At 42.6% G+C, this 21,967-nt stretch overlaps 1 protein-coding gene across 1 annotated transcript in view; it reads left to right on the top strand.

The window, feature by feature from the left end:
- The window catches only part of Slc9c2 (solute carrier family 9 member C2 (putative)), a 58,700-nt gene that overhangs the window by 35,138 nt on the left and 1,595 nt on the right, over window positions 1–21,967 (top strand). The window contains exons 18-26 of the mRNA XM_041662448.1: window positions 1,771–1,822; window positions 3,410–3,558; window positions 4,339–4,464; window positions 7,099–7,197; window positions 10,534–10,701; window positions 11,950–12,081; window positions 14,717–14,902; window positions 16,553–16,637; window positions 17,833–17,888. Of these exons, the coding sequence (XP_041518382.1) occupies window positions 1,771–1,822; window positions 3,410–3,558; window positions 4,339–4,464; window positions 7,099–7,197; window positions 10,534–10,701; window positions 11,950–12,081; window positions 14,717–14,902; window positions 16,553–16,637; window positions 17,833–17,888 (1,053 nt within the window). The remainder of the gene's footprint in view (window positions 1–1,770; window positions 1,823–3,409; window positions 3,559–4,338; window positions 4,465–7,098; window positions 7,198–10,533; window positions 10,702–11,949; window positions 12,082–14,716; window positions 14,903–16,552; window positions 16,638–17,832; window positions 17,889–21,967) is intronic.

The following is a 21,967-nucleotide window of genomic DNA, read 5'->3' as shown; positions in this document are numbered from 1 at the left end:
GAAACACCCCTACACATAAAAGAAAATAAAAATTCAGAAACAGAGGACTTCAGTAAAGACTTCAGTGACTTTTTGAGATATGTATTAGGTAGCTGCTTCTTCTGAAGTGACTGGGTTGTTTTTTTACTTTTTTGTCTCTTTGTTCTTTGGGGGGCACCACCCAGCTCCCAAATAAATACACGGAGGCTTATTCTTTCTTATGAATGCCCGGCCTTCGCTTGGCTTGTTTCTAGCCAGCTTTTCTTAATTTAAATTATCCCATCTGCCTTTTGCCTCTGGATTTTTATCTTTCTCTGTTCTCTATATCTTTCTTTACTTCTTGTTCTGTGGCTTGCTGTGAAGCTGGGTGACTGGCTCCCTGGAGTCCTTCTCCTTCTTGTTCCTCCTTGATTTCCTTTTCCAGATTTCTCTTCCTATTTATTCTGTCTGCCAGCCCTACCTGTCCTCATTCCTGCCTTGCTATTGGCTCCTTATTTGACCAATCAGGTTTTAGACAGACAAAGATACACAGCTTCACAGAGTTAGACAAATGCAGCCTAAAAGAATGCCACACACCTTCGCGTCATTAAACAAATGTCCCACAGCATAAACGAATGTAACACATCTTAAACTAAATTCCACAACACCGGGTGTTTCTGGAAACTGGCCTATGGCAGTTTACCTGCAGTGAGGTGACCGACATTGCTTCTCTGGTAGTGGTATCTTTGAAGGCAGGGTACTGTTGCCCAGAATCTCAGTGTGAACATAAATTCAGTTCTGCACAAAGAAGACTTAGCATAATTCAAAAAGGGCTGGACATGAGTATGTTGATGCCATGTCTAATACTATTACTAATATCGAAGTGTTTCATAAAAGATGACATATCTCATTTGCATATACAAAGAAAGGGATTTACTAGGTGTAATTTTTTAAAAGTCCAAACAAACAGGAAAAAACAATTTCTTTTTGTTTAAGCTTCAGATAACAAACCTATTGTTTCCGATAAGCAGTATCTGAATGACTTTCAGGTGCCTGTATGTGGCAACCCAGGGGACTATGCACTTTTGTCTCAGCGTCAATGCAGTATCTGAGGGCATTGCAGGCACCCATATGTGACAACCCAGGGGACTGTGCTTTGTTGCCTCCGAGTTGGTATGGCTAAGAAAATGCTCCGGAAAGACTGACAGCTGGAGTGAGCTTTATGAGGAGCAGTGCCTGGGACACAGTGAGCAGCCCACAGTAGCTGTCGTGGGGTTGAAAAAGCAATCACACCATCTGTTTGCCTCAGTGTGGAGTTACTTCTCCGATTATTTAAGGAGTGGCTTTTAGGAGCATGAACTCGTTTACAGAGCATGTCCACACCATTCCACTTGTTAATGTGCTCTTGGCAAAGTAGATCCCCAAATAGCTGTTTCCCTAGGCATGCATTCAAATAGGTCTCTGCCAATGAGAATTCTTAGTGGTGCACAGTGGAGTGAAGGGTACTTTCCTTCCTCCTTCCCTCCCTCCCTGTTTTCTTTCTTCCTTTCTTCCTTCCTTCCTTCCTTTCTTTCTTTCAAAATAAAAACAGTTACAGTAAAGCAAGGTACTTATGCAAAACATCAGCCTTGCACCATTCATAGCAATGTGAGTCCCAGTCTGGGGAATACAGTGAAATTCTTCTGGAAGACAAAAGTTCCCCGAAATCAAACTAAGTGAGAATTCCTTTGTGACGCTTCTTTAACTTTTTCTCAGGTGATAAAACCAGGATTGTACTTGGTGTAATAAGAACCATTCCTTAATTTCTTACAGAAACTGTATGACATTTTAGAAAAAAACAAACGAGAGGCTATTAAAGAACTAGGTGAGTGGTTGGAGCATTTGCTTCTCTGTTTTGTTTTGCGAGTCTATAGATTTTATTTTTCTGTGCTTCAGAAGGCCAACATCCCAGATCATGGTGCTATCGAGGTTGGTTTCTGGTGAAGCCTGGCTTCTTGGGGGGTAAATATGGCTGCCTCATTGCTGTGTCCCCATTTGACCTTTTCTGCATGGACAGAGGAACTCTGGTACCCAATTTCTCTTATAAGGATGAGAACCCATCTTTACACAGTGGGGACTCCACCGTTATGGCACCCTTTAAGCCTCATCACCTCTGTGAAGGCCCTTTTCTAAATATGGTCACATGGATTAGAGCTCCTGCATGTGACACTGGTCACATGGATTAGAGCTCCCGCTCTGATTGTGGGTCACTGACAGCACAATTCTGTTGGTGTCAGAGTGAAAAAGTTCTGGGAAGAAAAAATTCCAAAGAGCCAGAGAACTCTCTGGAGGAATTCAACCACAGATGGGTATTTTCTCCTTCCTCTGTGGGCATACACTCTATTATTTAAGCTTTTCAACTCTTCAGTGAACATTTGTCCTTTTGTAATAGGGAAGGTTGCACAGAGATGCAACCCCTGTCTCCCTGGGGGAGCCTTTTCTTGACAGATACTCCTCAGGGCTCTGTAGCAGAAAAGTAAGAAATACAGAAAGAAAGAAAGGCAAGAAGCTCCAGGCACAAGGTAGATAAAGAGGAACAGGTTAACTTAAGTTAAAAGAGTTAGCCAGAAACAAGCCTAAGTTAGGCCATACACTCATAACTAGTAAGAAGTCTCCATGTCATGGTTTGGGATCTGGCAGGCAGCCTGAAAGAAGGAAGCCTGGTACAGAACATTAGAGAGAGCCTGGCAGGTGCTGTGTCAGTGTAGGGAAAAGGTGGAGGCAGGGGTGTCTGCTCAGATGCAAGGTCAGGGCCCTCAAGGTTTTTAGGAAGAAACACACAAAGGTTAGCTTTGACAAGAAGTTGTTTTGCTTAGCGTGGTTAGCTTGCCTGAGGCCACGTGGCTAGTAGGTGGCAGTCAGATCTCTAGCTTTGGTGGATCTGGTACTAAAAATCTATGCTCTAGATCATGGCTACCCTTTATTTTACTGGTCACCTCATTTTAGTGAAAAAAGATGTGTAAGTACCTTCCATACATACATCAGACATGGTGCTCAACGTAAAGATGACACATAAAATGCTAATTTTGGCCGAGAGTCTAGTCCCTGACTTCTTGTATTATTACAAAGGAATGAGAATGTCACTTGATCTCACACCAGATGTTTTTTCTAACGAAAGGCGTTTAGTCATCCAACCACCAAAGAATACATAGAGGATGAGGCAGAGATGTCAAAACAATACTCTAGTGAACTGAGTTTTGACACAGAAATAGGTAGTGAGATACCATGGGGGATAAGACAGAGAGTGGTGTAGTTGTGGGAGAAACTAGTTTTCAATCTTCTCATCCATTTGATGGGATGCAAATTCACCCTACTAGCCCCAGGAGTTCTGTGAGAATGAAAGGCTATGGTACAATATTAGTTGTTATTGTGGTTACTGCGTAGGTTGCTTACCAAGTCTATTCTTTCCCAGGGCTCCTAGAGCACGAAGGACGCGATGTTGTCATTGCCCTGAAGACAAAGCAGGCCATCCGCCATGTGATTGCTAAAGCCCTGAAAAACCTCACCTTCCTCTGGTCAAGAGGCATCATTGACAAGCACGAGGGCATTGAAATGAATAAGGTAGTAATGCGGTCCCCACCTTGTGTGATTCTGGAAGCTCAGGAGTCCCAGGGTGTAATGAGAGGAGGAGTTTGGGGAAAGCGGTTAACCACAGGAGCTACTTTGACAATTCCGGGCATTCTTAATGCCCGTGGCAATCAAAGCCAGTGCTGCCTGGCATGCTCCAGCAGTTGGAACACCTTGACTCAAGCAACTAAAGCCAACTTCAGTTAAATTCAGTGAAGAAGCAAGCGTGGAGATTTAATAAAAAACAGGACACAGAGGACTTGCAGGCTGTGTGCCCAGGCTTCAGGAAGGGACTTAAAGAAAGACTTAGAAAAATTTCAAGATTCCTTACTTCTTATCAGGATTGTCTCTGAAACATTCCTCTGGCTTGTTAGCTAGACTCAGATTGATTGATTGATTCCCTCTTCTCCATTTACTGGTAAAATTTGTATTGCACAATTCCACCGACTGGGGCATTTGTGGAGACCATAACATATTTGTAGGGCTCTCTCTCTCTCTCTCTCTCTCTCTCTCTCTCTCTGTGTGTAAGAGAGGGTAGGATGTAATAATTGAATTATAAAGATGAGAAGTTTGATCTGAGTTAATAAGTGAAATAAGAGGAAGGTAACAGGAACAAGAAGAGTATAATACACACGGCAGTGGGGAGCGGGGGTTGTGAGTCAAAGTCCGTACAGCAGAAGCGTATTTAGCATTTAGATTTCCTTGGTTTTGACTTCATGCCTTTTTTTTTTTGTCACAGAAATGATCACCATAATTACTCATGTTCATTTTTAGGTACTTCTTACAAAAATAAAAGCCTTGAATAACTTTCCAATGGCAATCCCACCTCCAACCCCAGACAAATACCTACCCAACATCGTTTGGATGGAAAATAAAGATGTTCTCATTGAGTTCTTCAAGGTAATAACGTCTTCTGTTCTGGTACAGGATGTAAACATTTCCCCTGCCCCAACCAATGACTAAAGAAATGCTTATCAGAAATATGACTTTAATTAAATAAGCTTTTTTTTATTGAAGACATCAGAAATCCAATTTAAACAAGGAGAAAATGTTCTGAAGAATGTGGTTGCTTTCACAAGTGAAGAGCCATTTGGCTATCATAGGTTGATTTGCTATAGCAAAGTACTACAGACCAAGTGGCTTTCAAACAACCAAAATTTTTTTCATTTTTTTATTTATTTATTAAAGATTTCTGCCTCCTCCCTTGTCAGCCCAAAGAGAAGGATGAGAAGATAACTCCACATGCTAAGGACTCACAAACATCTTTATGGACAGCTCGGGCACGGCCTTCCTTTCCTCCACAGTTAGTCACACTCTGCAGGGCTGTTGGGTTTTCCCCCTCTGCCTACAGATGCAATGCGCTGGTTAGGTGACTCCTAACTTTCCTAAGTTTTGCCATCTAAGTCAGATTTCACCAGGCTAAAACTCACACCGAGTTAGAAACTTGTGGTTGTCTTTTTAATCAGCAACAGCCCAGTACTCTTGCCTGGGTTGACAAATCCGCAAGACAAAAGAGCAGAAGCATCTCTTATTGTAGATGAGTTCATCCTCACTGTCTGTCCTAGCTATGAGGAGCCAAATGCAAAGCTAACTTTCTCTACTGCTCCCTGCTTCCAACTCCCAACAGTTAATTACAATGGCAATTATCAGTCTGGGGAGACAGCGCAGTAGGTAAAGCATGTGCCGTGCCAGCGTGAGGACCTGAGTTCATATCCCCAGAACCCGTGTGAAGTGGGGTGTAGTAGCACATGTCTATAGTCCCAGTGTCCCACGGTGAGAGAGAAGGCAGAGACAGGTATTCCTGCCAGCTCCTAGATCAGCTGTCTTTGAGTATGAAGAAGTGAACAATGAAAAAGAGACCTTGTCTCAAACATTGTAGAAGGTGAGGACCAAGACCTGGGACTGTCCTCTGCCCTCCATACACACACACACACACACACACACACACACACACACACACACGAGAATAGTCTATAAAGATCAGTGTAAAGAGGTTGGTAGAAAACCAAGGCTGAAATAATACATAAACAAGTCATTAACCTTAGATCCCTTGGATTTCTATCTGTAGCCTTGCCAGTGCTTGCACGCCATCACACAATTGAGAACCGCGTAGAGTGTGGGGTGAGAGCTGCTTTTCTCAACTCCACGCTCTGAGATGGCCAGTATGGGTGATTTGGAAACCTGTTGATTGCATTTATTTCTCAAATGACAACTACCACCATAGTTTTCCTATTACAATCCCTTCACTAGCTCACTTTGTTTAAAGCCCAAACTCTTTTCTACGCTCATGAGTGTCTTCAAGACCTGGATCTGGACTTGGTTATGCTATGACTTTTGTGGGGAGAGGACTTAAGCAATTTTGCTTTTGTAGGCCTGTTCCTCCACAAAAATATGTAGAAAATTCTACTTTGTATCTGTTGGTGTTATTATAAAAATAAGGATATTAGACTGGGGAGATGGGAAAGTGTTTGCTATGGCTGGCATGTGGACCCGAATTTGCGTCCCTAGAATACACATAAAGCTGGACACAGTAGCACACCTCTGTAGTCCCAGCTTGTGGTGAGATGGAAGGCAACAGGAAAATTCCTGGAAGCTTGTGGCCAGGAAGCCTAGTGCACACAGTGTCTCAAGAGACCCTGTCTCAAACAAGGTGCAAGGCCAGGACAGACACCCAAGATTATCTTCTGACTTCACATGCAAATATACACACAAACACATACACAGACACACATTATACATATCAACTCACACATCATACACACTAAAAATGAATATATTAAAGCATTTTCTTTATAAAAAACGTTATTCTCATTACTGTTTTAAAAGAATTTAAACATTTCTGTGAGTATATAAATTATCTGGAGCCCCAGATACCTACAATATTCTGATGCTTAGGGATTGCTAAGTCTGGTCTCTGTCTCTGCTTGAGATATACTTAATATTTTGCAGTTATCTCAACTGTATACATTGTATTTGCTACTAGGTCTTTTCACATGTATCTGCTATCTGCTGCTCTTCTTTCGGGATTCAGCTTAGCTATCCCCACCTTGCTGGTGAGGGTATCACAAACAACTGGGAAAAACCCCGTCTCCTTTCCTCTCCGTCTCCAAGTGCCCCATTCTCATCTCCATTGCCACAACCACCACACTTTATTGACAACACCTGTCCCACCTAAAAGCCCTTCTGTGGCCCAGAGTGGGCTGCCTGGCTTGACATTTGCAGCCCAAGCCCCAGTGAGGGTTAAACACTTTCTTATTTGTTCATTTACTCAGTCATCCCTTGATCATTTACTGGGTGCTAGCATTATTTGCTGTGATAAGTACTCAGCATGAAGTTTTTTCTTGTTTGCCTGTGTTTTTATTTCTTCAAATTGATGTGATATGTACATATACTATAACTAAGAATCCCAGAAGATGTTTTCCTTTGTTATGCTATTTGAAAACTATTTTTAATTTTAAAACCTTATTTCTGTTTAGACAAGTGGTCTACGAAATTTTAGGATTGAGCTCTCCCCTACTTTATTTTGCCATTCAGGAAAGAACTCGACTCACCTATTTTGACTACGGCGATATCATCTGTAGAGAAGGTGAAATGCCCCAAGGAATCTTCTTAATTATTTCAGGAATGGCAAGTGTAAGAACAACTAATTTTTCTTCATTTAAATGCATTTTGAATATACAGTTGTAACTTAGGGGTAAGTTCTGGAGCTGAAAAGCTTGAAATTGTATGTCTCTTCCACATGATACCATTCCTGTGGAGAGTAAGGATGGCGGCCGCGACAGAATCTTCACACTTAATACTCGAATGTGCTTCCCATTTTACAAAGTGCACTCAGAGTTGTTACTTACTCTTCACAAAAAAGCTGGAGGAATTAGTAGTTCAGGCGTGGAAACCAGTAAGCACTTGAACTCATTTACCTAAATGACCGTTCAGGCATAAGGGCTTGGCTGCAGCTCTGAATCTCACAGGTCAAGTTGGATGAAGAACAAAACAAAACTTTTCAGTTGATCAATGAGGAGACATTTGTTTGAGGAGATAGAGATAGATAGATAGATAGATAGATAGATAGACAGATGTTGTCTGAGTTTCTCTCCTGCCTGGTTTCTGTCCTCCCACCAGGTCCCACAGCTATTTAGCTCCAAAGAAATCACACAGAGGTCTATATTAGTGATAAACTGATTGGCCCATTAGCTCAAGCTTCTTATTAACTCTTTTAACTTATATTAACCCATTATTCTTGTCTATGTTAGCCGCATGTCTCAGTACACATGTCTCTCAGGTCACATCTTGCTTCTTCAGTGTCTGGACAGGACTGGGGAGGAATGGGCTTCCTCCTTCCCAGAATTCTCCTGTTCTCATTGACCTGCCTCTACTTCCTGTCTAGTTGTCCTGCCTATACTTCCTGCCTGGCTACAGGCCAATCAGCGTTTTATTTAAAACATAATTGACAGAATATAGACAATTGTCCCACACAAGATAGATAGATAGATAGATAGATAGATAGATAGATAGATAGAATATGAATTCTGTAGTGTGATGGGAGGCAAGAATCCTGTCTCCTCCTTCATACTGATATCTTAGTAGTTGACTACAGTGGTCAGCGTGGCTTATACACTGATCAGTTCCTAGTTCCCAGCTGATGATTTTATGTGACAAGCCTTTATCCTAGGGAAAAGAGTATATTTAGCTTTTGAATTTTAAAATGAGTATTTCAGAAACTTTCACACTAATGAAAATAAGCTACTGTGATAAAAATAATATGAAGAAATAATGTAATACCAGGGATTTGATTCTAGGCAGTTTAGTTTGTTGATTGAACAGATTACTTTTTGCTATCATGAGTAAGCACTGGGTTGAAAAAACTGACAGAAATCTCAGCTCATTTGGAACTTATTTTCCAGTGGAAGGATAAAAAGAAAGGACATGGTATATAAAATAAGTTAAATATATACACATTTAGTATTGTAAAAGAGGTATCCTATGAATAAGGATTTCTCCAGGAAATTTTCATGCCAGGGATAAAGATGCCCCCATAGGACCTCTGATGTAAAGACTGAGCAAACTCATCATTGCTTGCCTGTGCTCAACCATTTTTCTTCACTCTTGTAAAGTTCAGGGTTCTGCCTAGGGAATCATGCTACCCACAGTGGTCAGGTCAATTTAAAAAATCAAGACAATGCCTCACAGACATGTCCATAGAAGTGCCTGGCTTAGATCATTCCTCATTTGAGACTCATCTCAGGTTATTCTAGGTTATGAGAAGTTGACAGACTTTGTGTATATGTGTGTGTGTGTGTGTGTGTGTGTGTGTGTGTGTGTGTGTTTCTGGTAACAAAACTGGTGGCCAGGAAGGGACAATATGTTGGGTCTTTTGGATATGGCACCCCCAGAATCTTACCTGTGGCTATCTGGTCCTGAGAATTTTTGTTTGTTTTGTTTTTTTGAGAGAGTGTTTCTGTGTATAGATCTGGCTGTCCTGGAACTCTGGAGATCAGACTTGATTCGAATCCAGAGATCCACCTGCCTCTGCCTACCAAGTGCAGGGACTATAGGACTGTGCCACTATTCTGTCTCTCTGTCTGCCTGTCTGTCTGTCTGCCTGCCTGTCTGTCTGTCTGTCTGTCTGTCTGTCTCTCCCCCTCTCTTCTTTCAAAGTGTTAGTGTCTCTCACTGCCTATGAAGAAAACAACATAGCATAAAGAATGGGAAAAATAATTTATTGCAGCTTTGTCTATAACTGGGAAGAGGACAATTCTCTATCTCTTTATGCATTTCTCATAAAAATGAACAGAATGTAAACAAGAGTCAGAAAATATACACATGGTATCTCTTCTCCTGATAGATGAGTCTTTCTTCTGACACCAGGAATTCTGTGGGTGGCTCATCCTTATTCTCAGCCTGGAAATGAGATCTCTTTGGAGTAATGTTCAAGTCTAAACATGAAATTCATTTTTGTTTCTTTGTAAGCCTTCTACATATCTTAAAGGCAGTTGTATACAGTATTTTTATTGTGATCCATCCCACAAGATCAAGCGTAGAATTTTCCATCAATGGTGATATTTCACTCCTCAAAAATTTTCAGATTTTGGAGCATTTTAGATTTCAGAGCATTTTAGATTTAGCTTAGGTTAGGGCTCTCCAACCAGGAGTATGTTAAAAGTGATGGAGAAAGGAAGAGGTTACTCTTAAGGTTTATAAAAGTACTTGAGAAAGGCAATGTGATTTGTTATTTAATCCTTAAAAGAATCTTGTTTTTTTTTTTTTTGTTTTGTTTTTCAGTGCTAAGGATTGAACTTGAAGCCTCAAGCATGTTAGGCCAGTGCTGGTATTTTGAAGGAGCTGCGGGCCGCGTTCCTGCTGCCCGGCTCCTGGCCGCCAGCTAGCTTATGCCCAGAAATAATTACACGGAAACTGTATTCTTTTAAACACTGCTTGGCCCATTAGTTTTAACCTCTTATTGGCTAGCTCTTACATATTGATCTAACCCATTTCTAATATTCTGTGTAGCACCACGAGCTGGCATACCAGGAAAGATCTTAACCTGCGTCTGTCTGGAGTGGAAGAATCATGGCAACTGTCTGACTTGGTTTCTTTCTCCCAGCATTCTGTTCTGTCTACTCCGCCTACCTAATTTTCTGTCCTATCAGGCCAAGCAGTTTTCTTTATTAGTTAACCAATGAAAGCAACAGATAAGATACAAGACCCACCTCCATCACTGGTACCCCCGAGCTACATTCCTAGGTCAACAACTTGACTTTTTATGTGAGGAAAACCTTTGCCTTGAAGTGTTAAAATACAGACTAAACCATGACTTTTGTGAAAGTCAACTCTTTCCTTAATTCTTGACACATCTCGTCAAAAAAAAATCTTTAACTTGCTCTAGAACAATCGTAAGACAGAGTTGAAGCTATTGGAATACTCAAAGAATTTAATATTTTTATTTCCCTTTTCATAATCTCTCCCCTACAGTTGCATAGCTCATCTCCCACCTTTGGGTTAGACTCAAACCGGGGGACTGACAGACAGTTCAAGACTATGTACACAGAGTACTGTACCAGTGGAGATGTACTTGGTGAGCTCAGCTGCTTGCTTAAGCGTGAAATTGAATATACTGCCATCTGTGAAACTACTTTGCAGGTACAAAATACTTCAGTTGTAGGTTATTAGTTAATTCTTGATAAGAAATGCCAGTATCTTTTCTCTAGTTGGGGTGTGATATTTTATTTGATCACATGATCAGCCAATGGTAGCAGTATGGACTAGCTCAGAGAAAAGAGACTTAATCTCTCACAAATGAATCTCTGCTGAGCTCTGCTGCATCCTGCCTGTGGATAAGTTACTTAGCCTCCTTGAGTCTTGGTTTCCTTTGTATTTAAGTTGAGAGGAAGCCTGTCCTTCGATGCCATGGAGATTAGATGACGTTATGGTCTGCAGTGTTATGCTGTGTGAATTGCACCATTCTGAAAGCATGGAAGAATACTCATTTGTTTTCAAACTCCCTTCCTTTTGTTTACACTTGCCAAGTATCACTTTAGTTACTGGTTCAACAAAAAAGTGACTGAAATACCATTTGGTGTGGACAACCCTCCCAAAAAGATCTGCAGTTCCTATTACAAATTGTTCTCAGTTTTCTAGGCTGATAGAAGGAGCATAGTCTTAGGGGGATGTGGAGAAGCAGGAAGGAATGGTGCATCGTCCAATTGTTGTTTGTGGGAGAGGAGAGAAGGGATGTATTTAGTAACAGATCTGAATGAGCTCATGACAATTCATTATGCTGGAGTCCTGGCAGAGAGGAAGGAGTTTGCTTCTGAAAAGGGACCCTGTAAGTCGGGAGCACTGTGAATGAACTGCGGTGAGAAACCCATTTCCCGAATCTCAGGCTCATGAGCCAGAATTTCAATGTAACTATTGAATGATGAATATCTGGGTATACATTTTTTTTAAAAAAATATTTTATTTTTAATCATGTGTATGTGTGTACATGTGTGTGTGTGCAGGTGTGTGTATGTGAGTGAGTACAGGTGACAGCAGAGGCCAGAGGCATTGGATCCCAGGAGCTGGAGTTGCAGATGGTTGTGAGCCACCTGACCTGGGTTCTGGGAACCACACCTGGGTCCTCTATAGAAAAGCCAGAGCTCTTAACTGCTGAGCCATCTCTACAGCCCCTCAGGGGCTACTTTTAAAGTGTATACCTTTCACTGGACCACAGATTTTTATCATATTATATAATCTTTTCACAACGCTAATTCTTTTAAATATTAGAATACCATATTGATGCTAGAGTATCCTTGAGTTGGTAACTGGTTGTCTGAGGAGATGGTGGCCATCCTGTTTAATGACTGATTTTAATTTAGCTGTCTGTGTCCTGGTACCTTGTTATTTCAGGCTTTCTTCATCTCCTTGGAGGATTTATATGAAGGTTTTGATGTCTTCTGGCCATCTCTGGAATATAAAATATGGCTCAAGCTTGCTCTTGGTGTTGCAAATCAGTATTTTGAACAAGTTATTGCTGGTGAGGTAAGTTATATGAAGAAAATGTAAATACATTTGTAGGCACTAATTTTTTTTTAAAAATGAAGTACATCCCATATTTTTCAGACAAAGAGAAAGAAAGGTGGTGTTTGATTTTTTAAAGTTGGTTTTAACAGCTGTCTTATCCTAAATCCCTGTGAGCCGTTAATCCTCTTGTCACAGGCTATTTCAAAGATCCTTCTAAAGAATAGAATTAGAAGCTTTTGAATAGGTAGATACCCCCAAAGCTGAACTTATCATCAATCCAATCAGAAGAACTTAATGAACAACCCTGGACACACATCTCTTAGGTTTACAGAACTTGTCGGCGAGCTTTTCCTCCTAAGTGTAGTGGTTCCAGTCGGCCCCTAGCCAGTGTCATCTGTAGTCTTGTGTTTGTAAGTGACTTAGTCTTTATTCTCACCCCTACTGTGAGTCAGAAGCCTAGGAGGTGAAAGACCCAAAGCTCAACGAGTTCCGCTTACTGTAAACCTTGGGTTAGAAACAGTGCATCCTCCAAGCCAGTCAGGTTTTGTTTCCAAACGATAATTACTTTCAGGAAAACCTTGGCGGAGGAGTAAGGCGAGTAAGAGCCTTTTCCGTTTATGTTGCCTCTCCAGAGGAGTAAGACAATTGCTCGTCTAGAATGAGCCATTAAGACCAGGATGTTGAACTTTTTCAACAGCAGGACAACTATTCTTTATACTTACATGTTGATTCACAGGCCTTGCAAATTCATGATGTAAATAAGAATGTTCCAATATAAAATGTCAGGGACAATAATGTTTATCCACAACCTACTTAGCCACACTATTGCTGTGATAAATATTCTGACAAAAGCAACACCCGTGTTTATTTGAGGGCACAGTTCAAGGGCACAGCCCATGCTGGCAGTGAAGTCAAGGATGCTGGATGATGCCACTGTCACAGCACACCTGCCGTCAGGAAGTGGAGAGGGATGAATGTAGATTAGTGTTCAGCCTCCCTTCATTACTCTGTGCCAGTTCAGGGTCCCCTGCCCAGAGAATGGTCCTGCCCACAGTGAAGATGGAGCTTTTTACGTTAATTCACAGGTCAAGATAATCCCTCATGGACACACCCAGAGGGCCACTTCCCAGGTGATTCGAGATTCTTTCAAACTGACAGCACTAACCATTACCTCTCCAGTCTTACTCCTCAAGGAATATCTATTAGATTCCCCCCTACCCCATCAGATAAGTTCAGAACCTCATTTATTCTGCCTAGCAAAAACGCATTTCATTTATTCCCCCAATAACTCAGTGGCTTTAAGAAGGGGAGGAGAGACTGTCCAAATCGAATAATGTAAATACAGAAAAAACAAATTTAGTACTTTGGGTATTAAATCGCATCTTACACAACTTGAGAAACTTGATTGTGTCCTGACTATTAGGTGATACTAAGGATTTCATAATTAGTTATTATTAACTCATTAGTGACATTGTGGTTTTATAAGCAATCCTTTAAAAACATCACTTTCAACTGAGGGTAAGGAGGTAGAAGCATGAGGATCAAGACCGAGAGGTCAACCTCAACTACAGACTGAATCTGCTTTAAAACAAAGCCAAAAACAAAACAAACAAAAATAATTTTAGGTGTGAAAACCTGAAATGAGAGGGAAGCTGTTTTTTTTTTTAAACACTAACAACAACAGCAACAAAAAGAGAGAACAATTGTGAGAAGATTTTAGGACTCTTTTCCTTCTGATAACCCCATGAAAGAGTTAACCAAAGAAGACTTTTAGCACCCCAGACATTCATGAATGCTCTTTACTTCTCCACTCTATTGAAATATTCTCGCATTTTCAAACCCTGATACCATACTTCTAGGTTCTTCCCCTTACTTGTTGCAAAATTTTCCATAACTTGTTTGCTAATTTTCTTATGTTTTTGGTGACCTGGCTGAGATGATGCCCCCAGAAAATAAGTCCTTCGCTTGCCTGTCAGTGACTGGCAACCAAAGGTTTCCCCGAAAGCAAGGCGAGCTTCTGCAGACAGGAAACATCTGGTTCAGCCTTCTTTCCTTGGGTTGGACTTGGGTGCCTTTATCTTCATGTAGCATTCTGCCTGTATTCAAGTTGTTCTACAAAGTTCCCCCACTCCTACATAACCTCATCTTCCCTGGCTACAGAGACTCTACTCCCAAATAAAGTCATATTCGGAGACACAGGGGCTTCATCTAAACCTTTGGGGTACGAACTCAAGTATATCCACAACAGCTGCTGTTCCATTCCAAAGTCTACGTTTCTGAGCCTTGCTGTATGGCCCAGATGCAATGCCTGGCTTGCCTTGGTTTGGGGCTTTGTTATTATTGCACATTCACTTGTCAAGTGAGACATTTGCTTACTGCTAGAAAAAACCTATGAGTCTTCAGCCTGGTTAAGCCTAGAAGTCCAGTAGCACATGGCTGACCACACGGTGATACTGATGGCTTGTTCATCAAACAGGGAAACCAAATTCAGGGACATTTGCAAAAGCCATGCTAAACGTTAGATAGATTCTGTCAATTCCAGAATTTACGTGCATTCTGACATCCTCAAGGAACTCAGAGAAGGGCACCTGTTTCCTTCCTGATAGCATGAATTCGTCTGTTTGATTTATAAAGAATTGTGATTTTCTTGTAGGATTTAAAGTTTCAGAAGTGTGTGGTGTCCAATTATGCGTATGTGGAGACTCTGTCAAGCTATAATGAAATGACTCTCAATCATGTGGCCATGAAAATCGTTATTCTTGTGTACGGCAATGTGATTAATAGCAAGACAGAAGAATCGCTTGTTGCACCCAGCATTATTCCTAAGTCCTGTGATCAGGTAAAAAGTATAATTTCTAAAGAGCTATTTGCTTTGCATTGTGCTCCATAAGGAGCTTTAAAACTCAGATGACAACAGTTATTTGTCTGCTTAAAATAGCTAGTCATTAAGACAGCAAAGTTTGGAGCCAGGATTTAACAGTAGACTGGTACCTACTGGATGCAGGAACCAAGCACGCTGCCCAATTGTTTTGATCTTTGGCTTGCTACTTAATGTAAAAAAGATGCAGGCAGCAGCCATGCTGTTAGTGTTATAGTAAATATGCTGGCCTACCCAATCACCTGGGTACCCTGTTTCTTTAAGAGACAAGCTCTGCCCACTTCCAATCTGATCTCATGCTTTCTCTCTTCTTCTTTCTCTCTTCATCCCTTATTCTAAAGAGGCAGCCTCTCCTCATCCCCCTTTCCTCTTTCCTCTTTTTCTCTGTCCCTCTATCTCTCCCTCTTTTTCTCCCCTCCATAACTCCTTATCCTTATACCCACACAATACCCACTAAATAAACTCTATACCCAAGCTCTCTCTGCATGGAGTATCTGTCTGTTTACCACTCTCCACGACCCCTCCCACCACGTCCTGCCAGGGTCACCCGCACCACAAATCCTAACAGTTAGGCCAGTATGAGGACTCAGTGAGATAATTCAGAATTTAGAGACCTTAGTGCAATCACTGTTCCTCTCCTAGCATTCTGGGAAGCCAGTGGGAAGGCTGGTCTTGAGTCGTTGATCTTCAGTGTAGGTGTAACAGTCATTCATGGCTTGCTGGCCATTCCCTTCTTTCTAAACGAGGTATTCTAGTCCGGTTATAAGGAAAGTAGACATTTTTGCTTTGCTTCTACAAATAGGCAAAAGACAATTATTTTTCTGGCCTAATATTTCTTTGAAACAACATGGAAGGGGATTTCGAAGTAAAAGGATAGGGCTTGCCTGGGTTTGTATGATATGTGTTGGAGTCCCAGCAGTTTGACTGAGAGAGATGTTAGTGAGTTGGAGGCCAGCCCCTAGTGTGGGAGGTCCTTCTTTCTTTATGATTTTTGAGACAGGGTTTCTCCGTAGCTTTTGGTTCTTGTCCTGGAACTAGCTCTTGTAGACCAGGCTGGCCTCAAACTTCACAGAGATCAGCCTGCCTCTGCCTCCCGAGTGTTGGGATTAAAGATGTGCGTCACCACCGCCCAGCTGGGTCCTTCTTTCTATATGTTGCTTTTATCGGTTAATGAATAAAGAAACTGCCTTGGCCTGTTGATAGGGCAGAACTTAGGTAGTCAGGGAAGACAGAACTGAATGCTGGGAGAAAGAAGGACCTCCCAATCTGACTGAGAAGGCCTGCCTGTTTGTTCCTGACGGCCCGACTATCTTACACCCAAAATAATCACACGGGATCTATATTAATTAAATCACTGCTTGGCCTATTAGCTCTAACTTCTTATTGGCTAACTCTTACAAGCCCCTTGTCTCAGAAGACAAGGAAACAGACAGACAGACAGGCAGACAGACAGACACACACACACACACACACACACACACACACACGGCTTAGGCTGGAGACCTAGTGCTAAGTTTCACCTTGTTTCTTGCATTCTTTACAAAGACATTTGGGAAGCAGCCCTTGGGGATCGATGTTCTTTTGACTAATTTTTATTTCTTTTGCCTTTAGATCCAGGGAATTTCAGATGTAAGCAAGCTTCTGATAATCCTGGCATCTGAACCTGTCAAAAATGATGCAGCTACCCCTGCCATGGGTAAGGGATGATAACTACCTTGAAGCATGTGGACAAATGCCAAAGTCTTTTAATTCTGCAAAGTGATTGGAGGTGGTCCCCACTCTAGGGCCCACGCTGGCTGCCACTTTGGTTTTGGGAGTGTACCTATCAGCCACTAAAATCCATGTGGCTCTTGCCTCTCCTCTGTCCTTCCCTGCATACACCTTGATAACAAACAACCAGCCCTGGTCGGGTGGGTCAACAAAGTGCTGTTGGGGTGCTATTAAAATGGGGAGAGGAGCGACTCCCACCCTGGGGTCAAAGGCGGGGAGCTGGTCTGTTCCCAGCAACTGAAGGGAATATGAAACCTGACCCACCTTCTTTGAGTATTACAAACTGTACTCAGTGCCACAAGTGGACTGGATTGCTCTGGTTACACTTTGGAGGTCATTAAGTAACGGAAGTCAATAGATGGCAATTCTCAATCATGTCGCTGAGCGCTGATTTTACAGAGAAGAGGAGGTAGGAAGGCTTTGTTCTGGGGAAACATACTCAAGGACTTCATCCTGTGCTCATTGTCCTTGCCTTGCTGGGCTCTGTCAACACCATCCCACCTGTCCCAGCTTGAATACGGAGTCAGCCTTGAAACATAACTGAGTGTACAGAGCATGAGACCATGCAATTCTGAATGAGTTGCTATTTTGAGAGTAGTTCTCTCCTGCCTCAGGCTCTCTGGAAGGTACTGGACAAAGGAGAGCACAATCATTAGTAGTCTCTCGTGGGTTTGAGACACAACTCACAAATGGTTAAGACCAGGTCTCAACCCAGTTCTTTGAGTTGGGACCCTGACACATATTTTGCTTTGAAAAATTTCAATGAGTTGCCATGGGAAAACATGTAGAAGTTTCACGTTTACAAATGTAGATTTTGAGGTCTTCATCAAAAAAAAAAAAAAAAAAGAGAGAGACCTACCAGTATGCAGCCCTCACTCCCACATGTAGCAAGAGTCAGTGAGACATCAACTGATTTGTGCAGGGGAACAGGCCTTCCTCTGGAGCCCACACTGTACGCTCTAGGGTGTATACAGGCTGCTTTGTTTGGGGAACCTGCTTGCCAGCCTGGATGTTAGATTTTGAGGAGCATGTTACAAAGGAAGAAACGAGGGGAAGGCTTGTGGAGAGAGCAGACGGTACTCCAATACTCCTAACTGGTTTTTTTATTCTGTTCACCTCAGTCAGTGGTGATCTTCGAACAACCAAGAAAGACTATAACTGGAAGAGAAAAGATGAGGTAATAAATTGGGCACTTGGAATAGATTTTTCTTTTTTCTTTTTTTTTGGGGGGGGGGAGGGGATTTTTTCAAGACAGGGTTTCTGTGTGTAGCTTTTTTTGGAGTCTGTTCTGGAACTCACTCTGTAGACCAGGTTGGTCTTGAACTCACAGAGATCTGCCTGCCTCTGCCTCCTGCATGCTGGGATTAAAGGTGTGTGCCACCACAGCCTGGTGGAACAGATTTTTCTCATTGTGAATATCAATCTACATAGCTAAAATAAATTGCACAATCAGTCGTGATGTCATGCACCTATGGAAGGGACAAGTATCAGCTTAGGATCCCTAAAACCAAGTTCTCTTCACAGAGATTTATTTGCTCCAGAGGGACAGAGGACAGGGATAAGGAATGGAACAAGGGAGAGGGGGTAGGGTGTTTGTCCTTGAGGGACAAAGGACTGTCCCTGGATAGAGAGGAGACAGACTGGCCCATGGGCAAATGGTGGTTTATAAAGGTACAAAGGAAATCCTGTGTTAGCATGAGTTGTTTAATTTTAATTGGGCATGTTATTTAGGTGAGCCAAAGGGGGTTTTTGATTGCTGGACTTCAATACTTTGATAACTGGACCTTGGTAGTCAGCCTCAGGAGGTGGAAGTGGCCAAATAAGGGAGCAGGCCTAGTATTGGCTAGTGTTAGGAATACAACCTAGCAGTTTTCAGCAAGGCAAAGGGAATGGAGAGAAGGGTAAGGCCTGCCAGAGCTGTGTCCACCACACTCCAACTGGCCAGAGTCCCTTCTCCTATAATCTCAGCACTTGGGACCTGGAGCTTAAGTCATTCTTAGCTACCTAGCAAGACTGAGGGCAGGATAAGCTGTAGGAGACCCTGTCTGTAAGCAAATACATAAATATTCAGTGGGATGGAGGAGCAAAACGCAGCAGCAGGAAAAGACGGCTTCTTACAGCTCACTAAACTAGACCAACTGAGACAAAGCTAACGGTATTACCTGAAAACTAAAGTCAGGGACCATTGTTTTGAATTGTGTAACTTGGAAGGCTGGCAAAATGGCTCAGTGGCTAGTGTGCGTATTCCATAAGCCTGAGGACCGAAGCTGGATCCCAGTCTTCACATAAAAGCATGGCCGTACAACCGAGCTGTGGCTTGTGGGTAGAGAGGGTAGGTAAACTGTGGGGCTCACTGGCCAGCTGCTCTAAAAAGGTGGATCTCTGAGTTCAAGACCAGCCTGGTCTACAGCGTGAGTTCCAGGACAGCCAAGGATACATACATAGAGAAACCCTGGCTTGGAAAACAAAAATACAAAACAAACAAAACAAAACAAAAAATTACAAAAATAAAGAAAGAAAGAAAAGAAAAAAAAAGAAAAAGAGTAAAAAGCAGAGACATAATAGGGGAGACATCGGAGGGCATCATCTTCCCTTACCCCTCCAGGCACACACGCAGTGGAGGGCATCATCTTCCCTTACCCCTCCAGGCACACACGCAGTGGAGGGCATCATCTTCCCTTACCCCTCCAGGCACACACGCAGTGGAGGGCATCATCTTCCCTTACCCCTCCAGGCACACACGCAGTGGAGTGTGCCTGTGTACACGTGTGCACGTCCAAACACTGAAATGTCTAATGGACACACGCACCCTGGCTTCCTCTCCTCATTCTCCTTCCTTGCTAGTAATTCAGAGCCTAAGGATCTGTGTGATGAGGAGGGACATCCATCAAGTCAGACTTAGGTATTGTTGTCTGAGCGTCCATGCTTCTCCCTTTCAGAATGCGCTATCTGGGTGGCTGGGACAACTGAGCTGGGGGAAGCCACAGTTCAATCAGAGGCAGCTTCCTAGAGTATCAACCAAATTAACTGTTAGTTTGCTTGAACTAAAAGTTTTGTATTAACCATTACTGAATAGGATGGCAAATTTATTTGGACCTTAAAAAAATAAAGCCAAAAACTTTAAAAAGTATTATTTTTAGTTAAAATATCATTGCATTATTTCTGCCCCTTCTTTTTCTTCTAACACCTTTCATGGTCCCCTTTCCTTTCAAATTCATGGCCTCTTATTTTGTAATCATTGTTGTTCACATATATGTCTGTGTAAATAGACACACACGTGCCACCCGAAGAGTCCATTTAGTGTTGCTTCCATGTGTATTTTTTGAGGGGGCTGACCACTTGGTGATCAAATAACCATTTAGGGTGTTCACCTCCACGTGGGGTTAATTCTCCTCCCTCCTCAGTCTGTCATTGTAGTCCTTCATCTAGGGATGTTTTCTCCAATCCACAGGGGCATTGCGTTAACTGCAGTCATTGCTCAGGTCTTGTTAGGCAGCCAGATTGCTGGGATTTTACGAATGTAGGACACAATCTTGCAGCCCATTTCCCGTTCCTCTGGTTCTGACCATCTCTGTCCACCACCTTCTGTGGTGCTCCCTGAGCCTTGGATAGAAGGTCTGCATTGTAGATGTATCCCATGGAGCCAGGCAGCCCACAGTCAGTCGTTCTCTGCATTTTGACTAGCTGTGGCTTTCTGTACTGGTCTCTGCCTGCTGCAGAAGAAGCTTCCCTGACGAACGGGAAAGCTATGCTTAGCTGTGGGTATAAGAACGAGTATTTAAAGTGCGGTTGGCCATTAAACTGGCTTAGGAAACGGGCAGTAGCAGGCTTTCCTCTGAGATGGCTGACCTCACTAGGCACATGGAGATGGCTAGGTTTACACCATCAGACATGAGTTCCTTCCTATCAAGTGGGCCTCAAATACAACTAGACAGCTGCTAGTTGCAACCAATTCATAAAGGCCATTATTACACTTTCAGGGATACCCTTCAGTGCTGATCACTGCTGCGGTTCCCAGACATCACGGTAAAAACCAGAAAGTTTGAAACACGTTTTCAAAGCCAGGTGTAGTTTTGCTTTCGCTTTTCTTGATCTCTTCAGCTGCCAGAGCTGATGTGGAGAAATCTGAACAACGCTGGAAGCCATGCCTAGATCTGGGGAGACAAGGGACTTGTTAACCCCGGGCCAGAATAGAGTAGAACCCAGGTGGAGGAACTGTCTGCGTGCCCCGGATGATAGGGTCTCTCTTCAGTCCCTCAATAGCTCTTCTGAAGCAATGCGTACTTCTGGGTGGGGTGCATGAGCAGATCTCACAGGGTGACAGGGTATAGGAGTTCATTAGCCTCCCTCATTTTGATTTCTAATGGCTAGATACCAGCTCACCCTAAAAAAGCCTGTCCTCTAAGCAAAAGTGATACACACACATGCGCACACCCACGTGCACACAGACATGCAAGTGGCGCACACACACGTGACACACACATACATGATACACACACAGTACCACACACACATGGTACGCACACCTGATACATGTGATACACACATATATGATACTCTCTCTCAAACACACATACACACACACACACACACATACACACACACACACACACACACACACACACACACACACACACACACTCTTTTTCTCTCTCTCCATATTCAAGGAGATATCCATGAGGCTACTCTAAAAGTAAATTTAATCCTGTTACCTACATTTACTATCAGGGTGATAAGCAGTGTGCTTGTCAGAAAAGAAAATGGAAGCTGCTCCTATCAAGGTCATGGGCAATAGTTCCTTTAAAACAACTCAGCTCTGTTAAGGTGGCTCGTCTAGGGTCATCCTTTGCTTGCCTCTAAAGGAACCTCATTTCACAGGTGGAGATCCTGAGAACCAAACATCTGGGCTCCACACTTGTTACTCTTTCTTCTAGGCGTCATCACTATCTCCGTTATTTGCAGGGCTGGGCAACTGGATGAACCCAGGGCCTAAAAGCACGCTAGTACCCGTGCGCCTGCCAGGGGCAGAGTACCACTGAGTCACAGTCCCAGCCCACAGGCCCCGGGATTTTTGAAAAAGTTTTCACGTCCACTATTTATGGAAAAAGTTCCCAGTGACTCTGTAATCAGTCATAAAGTTAACTAGAATTTAAATTTCATTACCCTTCTTTTTCCTTAAGCATGCTTTTGATAGTTGAATTAATGTAATATCAATTGCTAATTAAATTAATGCAGTATCTCTTTACAGTATAGAAA

This window comes from Microtus oregoni, unplaced genomic scaffold (genome assembly GCF_018167655.1).
Source record: "Microtus oregoni isolate MIOR12 unplaced genomic scaffold, Mior012 000013F_ref0000133, whole genome shotgun sequence".
In the NCBI taxonomy this organism is placed as follows: Eukaryota; Metazoa; Chordata; class Mammalia; order Rodentia; family Cricetidae; genus Microtus; species Microtus oregoni.
The sequence above is the reverse complement of the archived record's forward strand: the minus strand, read 5'-3'. Positions and strand labels throughout refer to the sequence as shown.